The following is a 21,494-nucleotide window of genomic DNA, read 5'->3' as shown; positions in this document are numbered from 1 at the left end:
TTGCATCTGTGACTGTGCATTCGGCTCAGCAGACGTTTTGTGTGCAGACTGTATAGTATGTCTGTCGTACTTCTTCTCCATCCTCCTCGCGACGTACGCTAACGCTACACTTCACTTCACCAGTGACCCTCAACCTGTGGGCCAATCACTAACATTTTAATGATAATATAGCCTGGCCTATCCATATGGCCTGCTTTCTGTTCTAGAGGGGGGCGCAGGCGCGCGCAAGGAGCAATTGCTGGAGAATATTTCTGATCTCATTCTGGCGGATCACAATTTGTGTCCTCACTTTTGTCTTCCGGACGACTTCTCTCTTTGTTGACAGTTTAATCTGGTGGAATACACAGACGTATCTGGTCCGCTTCTGTCTGTGTAACACACCCAATCCTCAGCACGTCTATAGCAGAATTAGCAACGTGACCAAGAGCATGTTTTTTATAAACAGTTTACAGTTTAGCATGTCAAAATAATTAATTGAAAACTTGTACAAAACATCGCCACTTGTTGGTACATTTAGCATGTTTAGAACAACTAATATTCATCACAGTAAACATACAGACTCTTGTTGAAAATATAGTGTGCTGAGGAACACATCTTACCATGGGCATGTCTCACGTTAGACTGACACCACTCTAAACGTGGACGCCTGCAGTGTTATTCAATGGGTGCCGCCCACTAACCAATAAGAAATGTCATTACTGATGGAGCAAGTGGAACCCACTAAACTCTGTTACATTTACACACTTTTGACAAATGTGTACACTTTCTCTTGAGTTATGAGGGCATACCAAACGGTGGGTCCTTGACATAAATAAATAAATAAATGCCCGAGGACCACTATGTATCAGACTATCTGGGACTTTTTGAGTCTGCGTTGTACTGTTTACTGTTTCTTTGTCCCGATGAGGAGGATCAGAGGAACTACGGTAAATGCTGCTGCCGCTCGCTCAAGTCACTCTATAGTCTAGAGAAGAGAAGAGCATGGGGCTCCATGCCAGAAATGTACTGGGAAAACAAACGCGTCATCTTGACGCCGAGCGCTCTCATTGCACACGAATGACATGTTGCGATCAGTCCTGTTGTGACTGTCTGATGGCGGTGTGAGATTCCACCATGGTGGTGGTGGTGGCTGAGGGGGTACGGGTGCCTCGAGGCCTGCCTGCATCTCTGTGCTCAAAGATTAGTTTTGCGGTATGTCAACGGTGGTTGTTTAATATGCCCCCTGCTTGGCCCTCTCGATGCATAAATCTTCCGAGCATGGTGCTCTTATTGCCACACCTGTGTGTGTGTGTGTGTGTGTGTGTGTGTGGCACACTTCTGCCTGAGTGCACAATTCTGTTTCACTGAGTACATATTTATTTTTGTCTCAGTGACTCAGTGAATTATATTTCTCTTGGAAGTGGGATCACAGTGTGTGTGTGTGTGTGTGTGTGTGTGTTTACTGTGTTATAGGTGTGTGTTTGCATGTGCACGCCGTGCACATGATTGAGTGATTACCTGTTAAAGGTCAACCCTCCTACACTGCCATCGTCATGTTGATGCTGATCTATTCTATACCTGACGTTTAGTAAGAGATTGGCGAAGTACACTACAGGGTTGAGTCGACACTTTATTATACCACTGGCTTTCAACCTTTTTCACATCGAGGCCCATCATTTATTCAGCATTTGAGCCACGGACCACTGACCACATTTAGCCTCTCAGACCCAAGACTTAGCATATTTTGTTGTCGTCGGATAGGATTTTGTCCACAATTCCATGCTATATTGTATGTGTTACCGTAGGAGAGATGACAGGCAAATGTTGAAAATCCTTCTCTAATTCTCTCTAATTGTGTAAATTAACAATAATCTAACTCTTGATTGAGAGTGTAAAATGAAACCAAATGGTTTCATTTTACACTCTGAAAGAGTTAAAGTTCTATAAGGGTCCTCTTGGTAACTACTCTCCAACATGTTGCTGGGGACCACCTGGGACTGTTACTCTTCTGTTGCTGGTCTTAGAGGGGTGTAGTCACAGTTAGTCAGTGACACTCCTACACAACAGAAAAGCACTGCAGGTTACTTGGAGGATTCCCTCTCTGCTAGCGTTGTGGACTTCAGTTTCCCTTCTGGAACAGCTAGACAACAGACAACTCACAAATAGATTGGACCAATATTTATTATAGAATGAGATGAGAATACAAGTGTGCATATAATACATTATCTTGGCGTTCGGCTCTGCTGCATTTTCTCCCTGCTCGGCACGATCAAACACCAACATTAGACATTAAGAGCAGGGAGATAGATATACAATAACCCCCCCCCCCCGCATGGGGAACATAAATAACAGAGCCCACCGGTGGTGCTGGGGTGGTGGTGGGAGCAAACATCACATAACAACCAGGAACCATGTGCAGAGGAAGGCAGGAAGAGCATGCAGTCTAGTGAGCTTAAGTATAGCCCGCCCAATTGGTCAGCTGACTGCCACATCAGCGAATGACATGTGGGTCTTGCACCCACATAGTAAAGCAGCATATTAACCCCTTGAGTATAGTATGCGCCTTTTGAGCACGGCATGAACTCCCTCGAGTATGTCTGACTGAACTAACTCCGCAAGCTACGTCTCATAAGTTCATCCGCCAATAGCCTGTAACCTCTAACATAACATTCACCCCAGGAACTCCTATAGCATCCCTGTTCTGGGACGAAGTACAGTTGGCGAAGAATTGCAGATATACGAGCAACGACGCACAATGCATGCACGTTGCACAATGCGTCACAACGTGCCACGCGTCGTAAGGTTGTAGACCGGCTATTATAACCGGTATATGGTCCTTTTGACCACATTAATCCATCATTCAGCGTCCTCCCTATCTCCCCACCGCTCCGCTTTCAAAAGGATTAACGCGGCGGATGGAAATCCCCTCGGGACGGATGACAGAGCTGCCCAGGTACCCAAAACAAATCGACAGTACTGTACAGCGGTACCAAGACCGCAACCCTTCCCTTCGAGGTCTAGAATTCCAAGTTCCCATTACGCCATGCGGAACTCGCGTTCAGTTGTCGGCATCCTTTGGATATAGCGGCTCAATGCTGCTATTTTAGCTATACATTTTGTGTATCATACGTCAAATAAAATAAAGGTGATTGAAGAAGCGATACCAGGAGAGAAGAGTGCTAATTGAGGTTGAGTCTGAGATGTGAGCGAGTCTGACATTCTGACTGCATTCTGACGGTCAAAACAAGCAGTATCTCTTCTCTCACTGCTTTTTTCAGCGTTATTTCTTCTTTCACTATCCTGCGGCCGCGCACAAATAACATGAAGCTCGTACACTAGTATGACTCTATGCTTCCGTCTCGTTGTGTAATTCCAATGTGACAACACCGCGTCGTGACTCGTGATTGGTGGAATATCTTTCTGATGAGCAGCAGAGACGGTTACTCGGCTCTTGGGAGGTGTAGGTCCAGACTCTATACAGTATCTACGGAGATTGTGGAATAGTTGTCTGGCTTAGTACGCGAGACTAATGAAGCTTCCTGTGTTAGCTATATGTTGGCTGATTCAGTGTGCGTGAATGAACTGGGTTATAGTGGAGGATCATGTCCTGATGGTATGGGGATGACGTGGGCGTGGCTGCCTGTAGGCTATGGCCAGTGTTTTGTACACTATAGTCTGACGTTTCCCCAGGCTGATGTTCCTGCCCCGTGGCAGGGGGGAGGGAGGGAGGGAGGGAGGGAGGGAGGCAAAGCCTGGTGGGAAAGCCCTTGAACGCATGCAGACGCAGTGGATGGATGCCCGCACGCACAAGAACGTGACCAGTGGATAATTTGTTACTACACATCTCTCTCCCTGTATGGTGAGATATTTTGAGTTGTGGCACTGCGCTGCAGGTTTAGCTGCACACTGGGATGGTTTTGATTTATATAGTTTTGGTTGACCATTGGGCTGTCTTAATTGTCACACAGACCTGGCAAGTGGCAACTCTGGTGAGACATCCTCAAACCGCTGTGCTCGGTGTTGATTTCGTCAACTTAAGACGGGAAATGTTCGTCGACTACCTTTTTTCACTAACAAACTACATGGAAACTAAATTAAAACTAAGCTATATGATGACTAAAACTGAGACTAAATATACTTACAATTTCGTCGACAAATAGAAACTGGACTAAAATATTAGGAAGGGACTAGTGTACAAGAGATCAAGTATAAGTCATTTTACAATATTGGTTGTATGCTGAAAATAGCAGATCTACAAGCTCATAACAATCTGCTATTTTCAGCAAGTGAGAATCGGCCATTACGACGGCATCGAGGCCCACCAAAATGCATTTATGTCGACTAAATCAACTGTAGATTTAGTCGACTAAAATCTTAGGATACTTAGTCTTACTTTTTTGACTAAGACTAAATGGAAGCTATTCAAGAGACTAAACTAAAATCTATATTTCCTGCCAAAAACAACACGGGCTGAAATGCAGCAATAAAATATCTCACTGTACTCTGTCTCTTACTTTGTTCTTGAACATTTTAATTTGTATGACCTGGAATGATATATGGTTATGGTTAGCACTGTTTTTTAGAGGTAATGTAGTCACCTAATTGGTTACATATTCCGTCAGTCAAGTTTAGACACTAGCCTCTTTGAATGAAGGGATTCTAAATTTGCTTTTGACACGGTAGTTTCCCACACATCTTCTAATGTTTTAGAGCCATTAGGAAGATGAGTAGCACGTGAATCATAGAGCGCACACACACACACACACACACACACACACACACACACACACACACACACACACACACAGCAGTACATGTACTTTTCACCGCCCATGTGACACGGGTGTCACATGGGCGGTACGCGGCCGCCCCAGAACCGGTCGAGAGAGGGAGCAGCGTGTTTTTTTGTTTATGTCGCCGCACGCGCAGGTGATTCAGACGGTTGAAATTATTCACGGAATGAACGTTCTATAGACGTCGTGCTGACAGACGGGCCCAGAGTGTGAAACCTTCAAGTTCAAAGCGACCTGCCGGAGTGACATGACTCATGCAACACAACGGCGGGCATGTTCACACACACACACACACACACACACACACACACACACACACACACACACACCAGATTTGGGTCACAAAGCATGTTTTGCCCCCACCCACAGTGTGTTTGGATCCAGTGTTAGCCAGTCATACGTGTGCTTTTTCGCTCCCCCCCCTTTCCGATGCTACCCGATAAAGACGGTGTCCCTCGGCACTGCTGAGTAAAGTGTTCAGAAGACCCAGCCAGGCTTCATAAAAAAAATCACACCCGTGTGAAGTGAGTCGTGTGTGTGGGGGTCCCCGGGGGGGATCCCCGATTCCCCGGAAGTTCCAGACCCACAGGGACCACAGCAGGGTGCAGGCCTGTGAAAAACAACCATCATACCCATCCAGGCACCCACACACACAGCTCCGTAAGGGAGTGCACCACTCAAAAAAAGCATGCAGAGAGACCCTCCCCACAGGGATGACCTACGGGTGGGGTGGGGGGAGGTAGAGTTTGTTCCATTTCCTATCCACCCTTTATGGCGACTGTGGCAGTAAATCAGCGCGTTTTTATAGCATCGCGGCGCTCGCAGGTTTCATGCCAGAGTTCAAGGACGGTCGGTGGGAAACGTCACTGCTCTGAGACATGTCAGGACACACAGGGAGAGGAGACTGGAGAAGAAGAGGCATGCAGGCAAGGCCGATCATATACTGTATCGTGTTATAGGCCTCTTGGTAATTGGTAGATGTTTGAGAAAGTAGCTCTGTGCCAGGGATTACTCAAAAGTATATACACACATTACAATATGACCTGGACAGGTCCTTCCTCGTGCTGGTGCATAACTTGACTTTAAATCATTGTTTCTCTCTCTCTCTCTCTCTCTCTGGGAGAGTTTTGAGGTGCTGCAGCGAGCGAGTTTCGCTCGCTGCCCTACTTTTGAATAGCTGCCATTCTTCTCATTGCCCAGGTCCAATTAGAAAGGTGGCTGTCTGAGCATACACTTGACTACCGGTATATGTTCTTTTTTATTTTTTCTTTTAAACATGTAGCTCATGTCAGCTCCTATTTGGGTCAGGCAGGCTCAAAGTACAGTACTGTACGTGTATACAGTGTATGTGGGAAGAACAACGCTGCACTATCTGTGCAGAGGTATGATTTGGCTGGCTTATACGGTCTCACGGTTATGTTTTAACTGGGCCATATAGAGCAATGCGTCCACGAAGAAACATTTTGCTTGCGCAGGAAAAACATACGTAATATACCAACAATAAAGTTGACATTATAATAATAATAAGGTTTGACATGAGTGAAAGACACGACGACAATGATGCGACTAAGAAATAAGATAAGGAGAAGGCTCTTGAAAGCCTTCATACTCCAGAGCCAGATATCATCTTATTGGCCTTGCCTGTAGCAGCTGGCAAAGACTGACAATGTTATGTACTGTACTGTATTAGAGTTTGACTCGCAAGTCTCTCTCTCTCTCTCTCTCTCTCTCTCTCTCTCTCTCTCTCTCTCTCTCTGTGTGTGTTTTCATTTGTCTTGATAATATTGGAACATCCTGACCTGTTAGTTGCTGAGGTAAGGACTTCCAGTTGATTGAGTGGTCGTTCTCAAAGTAAAGGAGTCTGGGCTGGGGGACCCAGCGGGTCCTTGAGGGGGTTCCTGACTTTATTGTCTGTCTTTACTTTAACCCTATTTTATAGGACTGTATTTGAAAATAACCGATCTACAATACAACGTATTGCAATGCAATGTGTGGTGATCTTGTCACATCTGCTTTCTCAAAGAAAAGTGAAAAATCTTGAACAATTATGAAAAACATTTAACCACGCAAATCTTCTCTTAGAGGGGTCCCTGGCACAAAATCCTTGCAGATGGGTAAGGGGGGGGGGGAGGCGCATCAAAATTAATATAATTTGGGAGTAGGGTTTGTGAACCACTGGACTGTGATGCTTGTAGATCTGCTATTTTGGCCATAGTACATTTTGATTTTTGGTGCCGGCGGTCTTTTGTGTCGGTCCTTTCTTTGTACAGTTCAGCAATGGTCTTAATCGTCCCCTAGAATGTGATCGTGACAGCGCTGCTCTCCCATGCCATTCCACACATTCTTCTTCCAACTGCAAACCATCTTCTCCCGTGCATTTACTCAAATCAAGGGCACTCAAATGAAAGGGTCCTTATCATTCTATGGCTCCTTTTAATCCATTTTGGGCCGGGAACGACTGACATGGAAACATGGCTTTTTCAAGAAAACTGTCAGGATGTATAGAAGACATTTTTAGAATCTGATCTCAGGTAAAAAATGGGTTAAAGTAGACTCTAAAAACCATATCCACCTGCTGGGGGGCGGCGGGGGGGGGGGGGGGGGGGGACGGGCGGGGGACGATGACGACGGACGACTACATATGGAATTAGTTCCAGGATGGGTGGTGGAGGGCGGGGGGGGGGGCTTTTTTCGGGAGCCTTTGATATCACAATCCACTTGATGCTTGAGTTGACTTTGAATCTGCAGACGCTGCCCTCAGCACTTTAGATTCTTTTTTTCACTGCACATTGATCCTCTTGGGAAAAGAATGCAGCTCTGTTTGAGGCAGCGGCTGGAAATGACTTCATTCATGCAGGTCCACCGAGACCGTCGCACTCCTGGAGAGAAAACGTTGCAGAGAGAGAGAGAGAGACGAGCGAATATATTGACTTGCGCCCGTAATTAACCCATTTAGACCTGCGGTCGATTCTAAAAAAAAAAACCTGTTTTCTGAAAAGAAAAACCTGTTTCTATGTCAGTATAGTGCTCAACCTTGTCAAGGAGGACCCCCAGAATTATCTGTTGTGGCTGTGTGGACCCCCATCTGAAAATATGTTTGTCCCCATGCGTTGATTGATTGATTGACATATTTATTAACAGTTTGCAGAATTACAGTACATTTCAAGCACAAACTCAATACAAAGACTGTTATAACTGGGAGTGAGTGGACGACCCAATTAAGCATTACACTTGTTTACAACAGGGTCCACCATGTTCAATTCATCAAAACATTTAGAGACATACAAATAGACACTTCAATATAGTCAAAGAACAGAACAGGAATTCATCATAATGGAGGTAAAAAGGGAAAATAAACATATACAGTGAGGGAAAAGAGGGAAGGGGGGGGGGGGGGGGGGGTTTCTTTGCAGAAACAAATATTTGAGTTAAAAGCGTTCACTGTGAAAGAATATATTTTCAAAGATTTGTGTCACATTTTCACGATTGTGAGATCTACAAGCTCGTGAGATCTATACCAGCTCGTGAGCTTGTAGATCGACCTGCCATTTTTCATAATGCTTAACGCGCCAAAAGGGGTTCCCGTCCTGAATGACTTAATGCAGTTGCTTTGCTGCGGGGAGCGTTGCATGGAAGCACGTTCACCAAATGGCATAATATTATATTATGAGACAAAGGAAAAGAAAGTGCGGTTTCCGTGAGGATGTTTTGAAGAGACCATTTGCAATAGCCAATAGAAAACATGTATTTTCATGTTATAGTAAGTTCTAGGCTAGTGCCAGACTGATGGCACTATAGTACTAAAATACTGACTTTTTTACGACATCAGTAAAAAAGAAATCAAGCTCACAAAGCGTCACGTTATGATACGTTGTGAGCTTGTATATCTTAATCATCAATTTAATGAAAAGTCTTGTTTAGAATTACATTTTTTGCACATTTTTGACCTAATGTGATGTGGGTCAAAACATTAGTAAAATCTGTGAGCTATAAAGACTCTCCAAAATTGTGGGGTCGGTCGGCCATTGTACCCCAAACCTGGCTGGGCTTTGGGTTTGTGGTTCTGTCGGAAGCTTGTGTGGTTTTGCTGTTCTGACTGTGTTGATGGCTGCTGTGTGTGTGTGTGTGTGTGTGGAGATGTTTCACCTGTAGCAGTTTATGGCTGGGCGGTGCAGTGATGCCAGCAGATCGGAATGCTGCACCCGAGCCAAACGGCTCAGCAGCAGCAGTGCCTCATTTGTACTCGGTGGTGCAAAGCATACATGGGCAACCCGGCTGCCCCCCCCCCCCACCTTCACTTAACTCATTTTGGACTGAAGTCGATTTAAAAAAAAAAAGTCTTCTAAATCCTAATCTTTTTCTGAAAAACCCCATGTTTCTATGTCAGTGGGGCTCAACAATTTTCATGTCAAGGACCCCCAGAATTATCTCTATTGGGCCACGGACCCCCCCCCATCTCAAAATATGTAGTTCCAGGGACCCCCCTCCCCCCAGAAGCCAATCTTTTAGTTAAAAATGTTTTCTCGGAAATATATATTCAAAGATTTGCACCACATTTTTACGACTTTTCAAAAATAACAGACCTACAAGCTCGTAGCGCGCCACTCGGTGGCGCGCTATATGAGCTTGTAGATCTGCTATCTTTCAATAGCTAAAGCATAACACAATGCTAACACCTAAAAGGGGTTCTCGCCCAAAATGGGTTAATGTGCCCCGCAGGTTAAATATCAGAATACTGATATAATATTGATTTCAGCTGTTACAATTCCAAACATGCAAACATGAGCCGCTTGAATTTTCTTCAGTCAGTAGCTTAATTACTAGTATTAAAATGTTATAGAGGGTATTATTCGCATGCATACAGTGAATGGCATGTATATGGGCTGTCAAGGCCAGAAAGTAGTTTTTTGGCCACTATTTCGTTCATAAAGTTAACATAACTTAACTAAATGCATTTGAAATTAAATAAATAGGTTGCTTTTCAGGATTCCAATTAAAAAAAAAAAAAAAGCAAAAGATATTATAGTCAAATGACCTATAATAGCTGGGGGGGACCCCCCTGGAACTCCCTCAAAGAACCCATTTTGGTGTTGGCATCATGTAATGCTTTAGCTATTGAAAAATAGCAGATCTACAAGCTCATGAGCTTGTAGGTCTGCTATTTTTTGAAAATCAAAGAACGACTGACATTTTTAGAATCTGATCTCAGGTCAGAATGGGTTAATCAGACCAGTGTGTGTCCAGTGGAAACCTCGTATGAATCTGATCTCAGGTCAGAATGGGTTAAGGCACACTGTTGTGCACAAACAACCTCCGCCAGAGCCCCCTTCTGGCTTCTGCCTCCCCCCCCCCTCCCCCCTCCCTGATTTTGATGGCTCCCGGGGAGATAATGCTAGACTAGATTTGGAAGGGGGGGGGAGGGGGTGAAATGAGGTAAGGTTGGAGCATTATGGGATGCCTTTATGTAGTCCTCCAATCCGAATCGCTGACATAATCCGTCCAATCGGAAATTGTTAAACGACCTATAACATAAAATTCAACTTTTTTCCATTTCTTTTGTGTTTTTGGGGCTCCCATATGTGTTTTCTATCCCCACAAATAACCCATTTTGAACAATCAGGCTTTCATATCACACAGGTGCTTTAATGGAAATTGCTCTCAGGAACAGCTCAACTGATTTTGGTCTCATCGTGATGTCATCAATGTCACCCTACTTTGTATAATTCCCCCTCTTCTTCAGTCTTCAGTTCCAAATGTACATTTCCACTTTGTTTACAATGTCCACCATTGTTGATTTTTCCAAGCTGGCATGGAATGGAAACAAGCCTGGTTTTTATCTAGCATCGGTATTATAATGACTCAAATATTAAATAATCTGCATATCAGCACCCCCACCAACTCAGGACATTGTCGTACTGCATCTAAAACTGCTTTGAAAGTCCAGAAAGAAATGACAAGGGCTGGTTATATCAGAGTAGTGATTGAGGCTCAAACCATTAGGAATAACTTTGAGGGAAATATTAAAAGCAGTTTTAAAATGCATGTTATTTGCGCTTTAACACACGCACGTGCCACGCACACTATGTTTGTACCAGACCAGTGTGCAACGCTATACGTTTGGACCAGAGTAATCTAGTAAGAGAGTGGCGACATGCTTTGATCTCGCCGCAAAGCGGGCCGCTATGGGATATAGTTCCAGACATCGGAACTGAGATAGAATGACACCTTCCGCATTCCATTGTTACAATGGGAGACAACGATATAGTGTTGCCACTCTCTCACTATAGATTACTCTGGTTTGGACTGTTACTGTTATTGCTTTAGAGTTCTTCTGACTTGTATAGACGATAGACATCGTATCCAGTCTCTCATCCACTTGTCGATAATCTGTAGTGTGCTGTACATTTAATTTATCATTGATTTTTCTATATACATTCATAGGCGATATATGCTCATATTAATTACTGGTGATAGATTGGACATTCTACGTATGCTGCTCATATTTATTATAGAATATACATTATCTTAACTCGATCAGACCAAGTGCAGAATAAGATGCTATTTTTTTTTTTTTATATTTTTAATCTTGTTTGTACCTGTACCCATCGTGTGCTTCATGCTTAGTGCCGTTGCTGCTATGACACCTGCATTTCTCTATGGAGATCAAGGACGGTCTAATATGGATAATAATTTTACAAGGCAATAACTGGGCTGCGTTGAGTGAATCGTACATTATTAGATTTATCAATACATGTAACCAATTCCATCTGCAACAAAGTCATCTCAGTCCAGCTCGTTTTGAAGTAATTGTTTGGAACAGCTCTGTGAAATTCTGATTTTATTTTGCCCGTAGCTACATACTCCGAAATGTTACTCTGAAGGATTGCTTGTAAAAAGGAATCTTATCTTCACTGACATCTCACCACAAAGCTCTCCAATGTCGGATGAAAATTGTTTGCTGTGTGTCAGAGATTTCAACTGAATAGCAGCTGTCAGCCAATTTTCTTTCTTTTCTTTTTTTTATATCGGAAGCACTCGACTGTATAGCTGTACTTGAACAGCATGGAATAGCTGCAGGTTCTTGCTGTCAGAAAAACAGACCTTTTAGATTGTGCTTACTCTTAACCCTCTATAGCATCTCTATTCTACGGGAACATTTGCCAAGCATGTTCCCCTTAGATCCTTAGGGTTGTGAGCTTGTAGATTTGTTATTTTTGGGCGAAAGATTTGGGGGAAATGGAGCGGACCAAGTATTACTTCACCAAGTATAGAGGGTTAAATTGTGTAAAAATCGAAGACCGACTGACATATTAACATAGCTTTTTCAGAACACTGTCAGGATGTAGAAGACATTTTTAGAATCTGATCTCAGGTCAGAATGGGATAACTAAGTTGCGTTCAGTGATCTAAATGGGAATGTTTGAATGGGAGACGATCGCACACACCTTGCGTGCATTTTGAACTTGGCCCCACTTCTTCCAAACGTTGATTTGCTGCAGGGCTGTTGTGTGCATGCTTGTTGTGTGTCAGATAACCCTGTTAAACTTTTGATCAGGAATCCACCTCATTTTTGGAGTTGGCCTCTCTTCGCTTGTGCACCGGTGAAGTATGCCGGGCAACTCTCCCAGACAATTCCTAACACTCGTATTAAATGTCTCTCTCTCTCTCTCTCTCTCCTCTCCGTTTCTCTCATTCAAAAGGTTTGACGTCTCCTAGCACGGAGGAGAGCCCCCCGGGGCCGCTTCCAAGATTGACCCCCGACAGCCTGCCGCCAGCTGCGTCAATCTCCTGAACGAGCCAATCAATCGCCTCCTGCGCGACAAGACGGCCCACAAGGTCCCGCTGCGCCTGCCTCCGGCGGTCAAGCCCAGCAACCTCTCTGTAGCGCCCCCAGCAGGCCAGTTGCCCGGCGGGCACCACCGCCGCGCCGGCGCCATGGACACGGAGTCCACCTACTCGGGGTATTCCTACTACTCGGGACGCTCCCGGGGGTCTCACCGGCACGGGTAAGGGGGCCGAGTCACAGTCGCATCACATTTCCACTGTGTTCGGAGTGTCGCCATCTATAAGGGGTGTCTGCTTGTGTTGTCTTGTCTGTGTGTCTGTGTTGGAGCTATAATATAGGCCTCGCAAACTGCTCGACTGATCAGAGCCAATTTCATGTACCTGCACTTTATTCATTGATTGAAGTCAGTGGGGCTCCTGTATCATGTAAAATATCCATCGTGTATAACCGATGACACAGGGCTGGCCACATCAAGTCCGAGATCCACATTGAAGCCATGCACGCCGTTCCCCTGTTTATCCTGAGATCCACATGATTAGATCCAAATGTATGTGAATTAGGCCAAAATCAGGCAAGATTCCATAAAACGTAATACAAAGTGTTTCAAAAACCTGCAAGTTCACGACACGTCTTATTTCAGTTTGTTCTGAAATTATACCTCCGCCATTTTCCCCTCGGCCGCCTTCCTTCTTCGTTTACAGAGTGAGGAAGACCTCACTCAGCCCTCCTGTCCTCCTGTCTGTTCTGTCAGTATGTGTCCCTGCGTTCGCGCGGACGCACGTGTCTGTCTGTCTGTCTGTCTGTGGTGTCCTGTGGTACCCCCGGGGACCCATTAGCCTGTCAGTGGTGAAATAGCTCTTAGTTGACGGCTCTCAGGAAGGCAGCGGAGGCCCCCGGGCACCGGACAGGTGCTGAAGGGGCCCGGCTGAGTGATGCCATCAGCGGATGCAGAGAGAGAGAGAGATGATAGGAGAGGAGAGGGACATTGAGAAGAGGCTCCCGTTCCAAAACAGTCCGTCCCTTGTACATATGACCATTCAGCTATATAGATCTCTCTCATTCCCCCATAACTCTCACTGGCGTCCCATCCCCCCCCCCCCCCGGCACCTGTTGCGGTGGAGAGGGGGACCCCGGCTTGCCCAGGCCTTCAGTCTGCATGGAGAGACAGACATGTCCAACCTGACTTGTCTTTCACTCAAATTTTTGAAAGACAAAAACAAATGTTTTTGGACTAGTGAAAATAGTCACACCTGTCGCTCTGCTATTTTCACTATTATAGATTTCATTTGTTTTTAAATAGTTGAGTGTTTTGGGAAATTATTCAATTCAGCAATACGCCGATATTAATAGAAACAATGTACTTTGTTATTTGTATTTTTTTTAAGAATTGCACTTTCTCAACTACAACTTTCTTGTACTGATTAACTTTCACTCGTAGTAGTGGAGTCATATTTGACCAGGAGTATCTATATAGGGTATGCGGGAATTCCAGTACTGAGTGACCAAAAACTACTTTCTGGCCTTGACAGCCCATATACATCCAAACAGAAAAGTCCCATCTGATTGCATTGCAAATGACTTTAAACAACATTAAATTCACTTTGTCACTCACTTTGCCACTCGGTTTGCCGTGCACTCAATCTGCCATTCACTTCATGCATGCGCATAGTATCCGCGTGCACCCTCTACTCATAGTATCCACATACACCCTCTACTCATAGTATCCGCATACACCCTCTACTCATAGTATCCGCATACACCCTCTACTCATAGTATCCGCATACACCCTCTACTCATAGTATCCGCATACACCCTCTACTCATAGTATCCGCATACACCCTCTACTCATAGTATCCGCATACACCCTCTACTCATAGTATCCACATACACCCTCTACTCATAGTATCCACATACACCCTCTACTCATAGTATCCACATACACCCTCTACTCATAGTATCCACATACACCCTCTACTCATAGTACCCGCATACACCCTCTACTCATAGTACCCTACCTCCCCCCCCCCATACCACCAGCGTGATGAAGAGGCAGCTGCCCTCTCTTGTTCAGCTCCACTTGACGGGCGCCCTTCTTTCCCCCCATGTCCTCCCCCCGCCCCCCAACTGTAAGCCCACCCCACCCCACCCCTCTAGACTGGAGACTGTCCCCACTCTCTCAAGAAAGGGGCTGGGGGCAGGCGTATCACCCCCCCCCCCCCTCCGCTTTCAGCACACATTCCCAAGGGCAGGAATTTGTCCTTGTACTTCCAAGTTACAGGGAGCGAAAGTGGTCCCACTTTGTTTGGAATGAGAGAGGGCGTGCGAGAGGGAGAGAGAGAGAGAGAGAGAGAGGAAGGGAGGAGGGGGAGGGGGAGGGAGATAAATCGGGTTTGTGGCTTCCTGTATCTGCAGCCTTTTCAAGCGTATGACAGATAATTGGGGCATCCCTGCCAGGCGAGGCCGCTCCTCTGTGCCCACACATGCACTTCTGGTCGCGGCTGTGCCGTCACGGCTGTGCTGTCGCGGCTGTGCCAGGGCTGTGCCAGGGCCACCGGCTGGCCAATCATTTGATACGCAAAAAAAACGAAATTGTTGCCTTTTTGAAACCCCTAGCTGTGTTCGTTTGAAGGTAATGCACGAGTCAGTTCTGGATCGCTGTTGTCTAATTACACTGATGCCAAGGGCCCGTTCGAGTGTTCGTGTGGCTCGCTCGCTCATAGGCATGTGTAAGTACGCAACCCCCCCCCCCCCCCTCCCCACCCCTTCCACACACAAGCACACGCATTTCGCATTTACGCACGCTCTCATGCACGCACGCACAGACACAATTTGTTAGAAGGCCGCAAATGGAAGGATGGCGTATATTCGTATAAGATAAGAGTTAATAGTTTCGATGGTCAGCCCTCAGCCGCAAACAGAAGGTGGCACGATTGTTTGGAGATGTTCCCTTTGCGTCAGCTCTGGCACTCTCTACACACAATATCTATACCGGGTCAATTGGTCACACCCGACTGGCGTCTGTGTCGCCAGGACACTTTGGATGGAGTGAGAGAAAAAAATCCCCTGGCTTCCCTATAGTGTCTGCTCTGTCTATCTATGATCATCGCTCCCTGGTGAGCGCTTGGGACGAGCCAAGCTGAGACGAGTGTGTGTGTTCTCTCTCCAGCGTGGCACATGTTCAACAGTGTAGAGCAGTATAACTATACCCGAGAGACTATTCTTTATTATGATTAAAGGATACAATGGCTCTGTGAGAGGGCTTTGTGCTGGACTGAAATGAGGGCAGGCCATCGAGTTTCCAAGCTGCAAGAAACTGATTTGTATTAAAGTGAATGGTGCGTGGATATGTTGTTGTACGGTGGCTATGAAATCTCACATCCGAGACCTGACCTGAGACCAGATTCTAAATCATGACAGTTTTCTGAAAAACCTGTGTCTATGTCAGTGGTTCTCAAACTATTTCATGCTCAAGGACCTCAGAAATTATATGTAATTTCCCCCCACCGACCCCTCCCCCTGCAGGAAGCAAAGATTTGAGTTAAAAACGTTCGCTCTGAAAGAATATATATTCAAAGATTTGCGCCACATTTCCAAGATTTAAAAAAAATGGCAGATCTACAACCTCTTAGCGCGGCACTCGGGTGCCGTGCTATGAGCTTGTAGATCTGCAATTTTTTTCAATAGCTAGAGTATAACATAATGCTTAAAACACCAAGGGGTTTCCGTCCTGAATGGGTTAAGATAAAGTTGAACATTTATATATAACAATAGGAAACGCAAGCACAATGCATTCGTATCTAATTCTTTAACATTTCACCATAATACAATTGCAGCAAAGCTATGTCCTCTTTATGTCCTGAATGTACGAATGCACTTCAAAAAGCTTTTAGGGATATAAACTTCAGAAAAAGTTCTGGGTTTTTCTGTTCTGTCACTTCACTGATTACTGAATTGCCAATCTCACATTAGCAGCTACTCATGTGTAAAATTGCTTCCTTTGATTGGTTGTACTCCAATTATATGGCAGCATACTGCATTGGCATGGGATTAAGTGGATAATTTAAGCCAATTCATTCACAGTTAGAATACTCACGGGTACCATTTTCTGCAGCCTGGGCAATGCCTCTCTTTTGAGGCAATGTGCTGTAACAGTCAGTGACTTGGAACAAGGCAAGAAGCCACAAGGAACAATGCACAAGAAATCTAAGTTTGATCCAGTGAGCAGGCAAGGTTTCAATCAGCGATGGGCATAACCACAAAGCCTATTTAAACTCATGAACCTCAGCGTCCCTATATTCTGAGCATGTCATAATAAAGATATGACTAAAACACAAGCTATAACACTGTAACGTTTGACCATATAGATCGGTTCTACTGGTAGGGTCTAAGTGGTCAGGTTTGGAACTTGGTATAGAACTTCAGAATAGAACGACTGGTAATGTGGAACGTTCATATTGTATACAAAAACACTTCCCAAATGAGTTCTGTGTTGAGAGCTCACCCTGGAAAATCACCACCAGAAACATTTCAATAGAAAGGAATTAACATTACATAGGATTCACATTAAATCATCCGCCAAGTGTCCCCTTGAATAACAACATCTTCTTTAAAAATCCATCTCCATAAACCTCATTTGAGTCCTAAAAAGTCCTAAAAAGAAATCACACCTGTGTGAAGTGAGGGGCGCTCTAATCAATTATTGACCTAATTTATACCATCCTTGAAACATACTTTAGTTACGTCACCAAGAGTGGTGGTCCCTTATTGGCCAAGCCGCTTTGCTCAGACACGTATGACGTAAATGATCCATTCATTGTCAATGGCATTTAATGTTTATGTTAGGACAGAATCCACACTATAGCTGTTTATAGGAGAAAACACTGCTTTAGGGGTCTCTCTAACGTTGATCCTTAGATTAGTGATGTGATATAGTACTTTATTGTCAGTTCACACTGAAATTTTATTTTGCGACACAGCAGCCACGTATGCAGAACACATATACTGTACACACATTTGACATAAGACAATTTACATACATAAAGACATGAAGACAAGAGCAATATCCACCGCTTAGATTATCCTGTGGCTACTACAACTCCTGATTAAGCCTCAAGGTCGAATGGCGGACAAAGGACCTCTTTAGTCTGACCTTATTGTATGCTGGAACACCATATCTCCTTCCTGAAGGTAGCAACCTATATTCTCCATACAACACATGCTTAGTATTAGAGGTGATATTCCTTGCTAACCTTAGGATGCTGTTATCATACGTGGATGTATAAGGTTTTCTCACTTTGTGAAAACAAAAGCCAAGGTATGCCCCCCCCCCTTCAGACTTGACCTCTGTGGTGTTTGGGGTATACACACAGTCGGTGGCAGGCGTCATTTGTCCTCCGTCACCTAGCTGCAGTGTTATCTGTTGAGAGCTGATCCTGGCATGTGGCCATGGGCCACAGAAATGCTTATCACTCCCAGTTCCCATGAGGGCCCCCTTCAACTCCCAACCTGTGTCAACAGCAAAAACCCAACACGCTGTCAGTTGATTTGGCCCATCCGGTCCTGCAGCACAATGGACTTACCGCTGATCTTGCCTGCAGCGTGTGCTGTCCAGCCAGGAATGAGGTTACTGGGCACGTCGAAAGGGCCTACACCGGTTATCTTGTGAAAAATGAAATGAGATTCATATTTTGATATCGGGTGTTTAAATCGGGACTTTTCACTCAACGAATGGATGAAATGCTAAAAAAGCACATTTTGCGACATCAGAGGAAGAGTGATCTCATGACCCGCCTCAACCCATCATTAGGCACAAGCTATATCATTATCTCATTAAGAAACAATTCTCTCTCTCTCTCTCTTTCTCCCCCTCATCTCGCCTCGTTCTCTAATGGGTTTGAGATGACTTAGCTGAGCGCTACGCCCGGTCGCGGCCATTTTTCATTTTGGCTCGGACCACGGACCACACTGTGGCTCCTTTTATAGGCTTACAGGTGGTGACTCCGGGGCTCGGTTCCTCACCGGTGTGTGCGTGGTCTGGCCAGCCAGCCAGCCAGCCGTGCGTGCTTGCGTGCGTGCAGAAAACAAAGTCACTTCTTCTTGGTCCTCCACGGACATTTTGGAGTGGGTGTGAAATGACCGTGGTTTTCCATCCCGATCTCTCCCCCCGCGCGGAAGCTGGCCAGAGTGTGATGGCGGGGGAGCTCTTAGCGTCAGGTGTGTTGCGGCGGGAAGAAAGGGTTTTCCTTGAGTCTTTGGCAGAGCTCTGCCTCAGCTCGCCAGGCGTCTGCCTCAGCTCGCCAGGCGTCTGCGGGCCCATCATTCCCCCCTCACTGTGCTCCCGCCGGCCCATCATTCCCCCCTCACTGCTCCCAATATTCCTGTCCAGGAAGCTACACTGGAAGTTAAATTCCAATACCTCCGTTAAAACCCATTTTGACCTGAGATCAGATTCTAAAAATGTCCTTGACAGTTTCCTGAAAAAGCTATATGTTTCTATGACGGCTCCCCTGCCCATATTTACAATGAACCTAATCCCAGACTGCATCAGCACGCTGCTGGAGAAACTGAGGCTGTAGTCATGGAGAATGATGATAGCCATCATTTATTTATTAAGGCTCTGCACGTCAACCTCCCGGTCCCGTCCCCCCCCCCCCCGCCTGATTTATCCGAAATGAAAATGCAGTCAATCACTCCCATGTCTGTGATTGTGATAACAAGACTCCAGCGGGCGTTATTATAGCAATATAACTGCCAGTATGGTTTTTTCTCTCTCTCCGCACAGTTTACAGTTGTACACACAGGTTACACACGCATTGCACAGTGCTCCCCTGTACTTTCGAAGGACTGTGTTAAGCGTTTAAAAAAAAAAAAAGTGCCTACTGTATATAGAGATTAATATTATTAGTTGTTGTTATGGAAGTGGCTGCCTGATAATGATCTGTTGTGATTGAGGTGGCAGATAGTTTCCTGTTGCCACTTCACAGTAAGCAGTGAGCTGCATTCAGTTCAGACTAGTCAGTGGTTCCCAAACTGTTTCATGTCAAGGACCCCCAAATACACACTCATTAGCCGGCTGACCCCCATATGAGTAAATTTTTACGGCTCTAGCAGGGATTTCCATTCATTGAGTCCTGGATGGATTTCAAGGACCCCCAGTTTGACATGAATTAGGGTACGGACTACGGAACCCCCATTTAATGCCATTTCTATCTCTGAGACAATTTATATTGTAAAAGCAATGTTAATTTAACTCTGAAAGTGTACAAAATTAACCAAATTGAGTCGTTAGGGTCTGTTTGGTTCCATTTTTACACTCTCTTAGTTACAGACCCATACGGGTCCATTTGGTTCCAAACTATCATTTAGCTATAGTGACCCCCTGGAACTCCCTCAAGGACCCCTGGGGGTCCCCGGACCCCACTTTGGGAACCACTGGTTTACATTAGTCTCTTTGAATGATATTCAGAAAGCCTGTAATCTGCCCAAGAAGCTTAATATATTTTTTGCGTCCTGGGAGAGACCCCGGTCAACTCATTTAAGTGGTTATGGTCTTGAGGGCAGAGTCACTGACTTCAGCAATAAGAAGATCAAAGAAGTCTTTGCAGACTGTCTGGAATCAGAGTCACATCAGCCAGACTAAGATGGCAGGTTGAGGAAGTGATTTATTAAGAAAACTCCCCCGCAGTATCACTACTCGTTCATCGACTGAGCTGTTTGTCAGTGGATTTGGCTGCGGACGGTCCCCCATCTTAATTAACATGTTAATTATGCTAAGGACGTGTCCGGTCTGTCCACGCTTCTTTTCTAAATCAAACTGTGGGGGTCCTTGGGCGTGTATACACGTCTGTAGGTCCTTTTTTTGGCCTTTCCTTCTTCAGCGAACCTAGACCGGTTTCGTACACTGCCTACTAAAGTTTCCCATAACTCAAAATCTACGGCCATATCCACTGAGTGCTGACCTCATTACATTTTGTGATGACGGCTATGGCCGTTTTTAGGCCAAGGAGTGTTTTTCGGGCAAAACTAATGCTTGGAATGGATTCAGAATCATGTCACATCCTACTTAAAGTATGATGAAATGTTGCCATATATTGGTTGTCTATGGTGTGGTATACAAAAATGGCCATAACATTTTCTTTCTTTTGTGATGTTTCCGGCAGAGCAGACCTCTCATTCTGTGGACCTTATAATGGCCAAGTGAATAGAAAAAACACAAATGAAAATGACATGACATCACAGGTCCTCTCAAATTTTGGGTGACTGGCTAAGAGCATCACCTAATTCCCTTCAAATGCCAAATGAAATTGTTCGTTCGCGCGGCTCCCCTCCTCCGCCATCTATCACCGCTCCGTCTTGCCTGCTGTGCTACTGTATGTCTCAAAGAAAAATGGCCGGTGAGCTGACTGCCAACTCTCCATTTTACAGTTAACAATTATTCACTCCGGGAGCGTCTGTCTGGCTATCGACACTTTAAAATCAACAACTTAAAATAACAGCACATTTCTGAGCGGGCTAAGATAAACTGTAAAAAAAAGAAAACGTTGAACCACAAAACCCTCACAGTCTTTCCTCTCTGTTTGCGGTTTTGGGAAACTGTGGCTAGCCTTTGTTGGGGTTTTTTTTTGGGGGGGGGGGCGGAAGCCGCCACTCTCGCGCAGGGCTGGAGGGGAAGTACCATAATAGCACTGAGGAAACGGTGTGGTGAACTCCCTTTAATCAAAACACCTAGATCCAATGGAGTTGTGCAGGACTGCAGGACTGCTGCTGTCAATCAGAGCCTTATTCCTTCATTAGGGCCCCTTGCAGGCAGGATATCCTGGAGATGGAAGGGTGGGAACCGCCATTGTGCACGTGAGTGGGTATCGAGAGTGTCTCTGCAGAGTCCAGTAGTCCTTAGCATGGGGGGTTAAAAGTATTTAAAAGGATCCCTGCAGGCT

The 21,494-nt window shown here is 45.2% G+C and overlaps 1 protein-coding gene across 3 annotated transcripts in view; it reads left to right on the top strand.

The window, feature by feature from the left end:
• The window catches only part of LOC308311668 (vang-like protein 1), a 106,364-nt gene that overhangs the window by 14,383 nt on the left and 70,487 nt on the right, over window positions 1–21,494 (top strand). For all 3 annotated transcript variants that reach the window (XM_080758455.1, XM_080758456.1, XM_080758454.1), the window contains one exon: window positions 12,473–12,778. In XM_080758455.1, coding sequence (XP_080614581.1) covers window positions 12,708–12,778 — 71 coding nt within the window. In that variant the 5' untranslated portion in view covers window positions 12,473–12,707. The remainder of the gene's footprint in view (window positions 1–12,472; window positions 12,779–21,494) is intronic.

Source organism: Protomyctophum bolini (genome assembly GCF_963924005.1).
Source record: "Protomyctophum bolini genome assembly, chromosome: 24".
Lineage (NCBI taxonomy): Eukaryota > Metazoa > Chordata > Actinopteri > Myctophiformes > Myctophidae > Protomyctophum > Protomyctophum bolini.
This window is presented reverse-complemented; position numbering and strand designations above follow the sequence as displayed.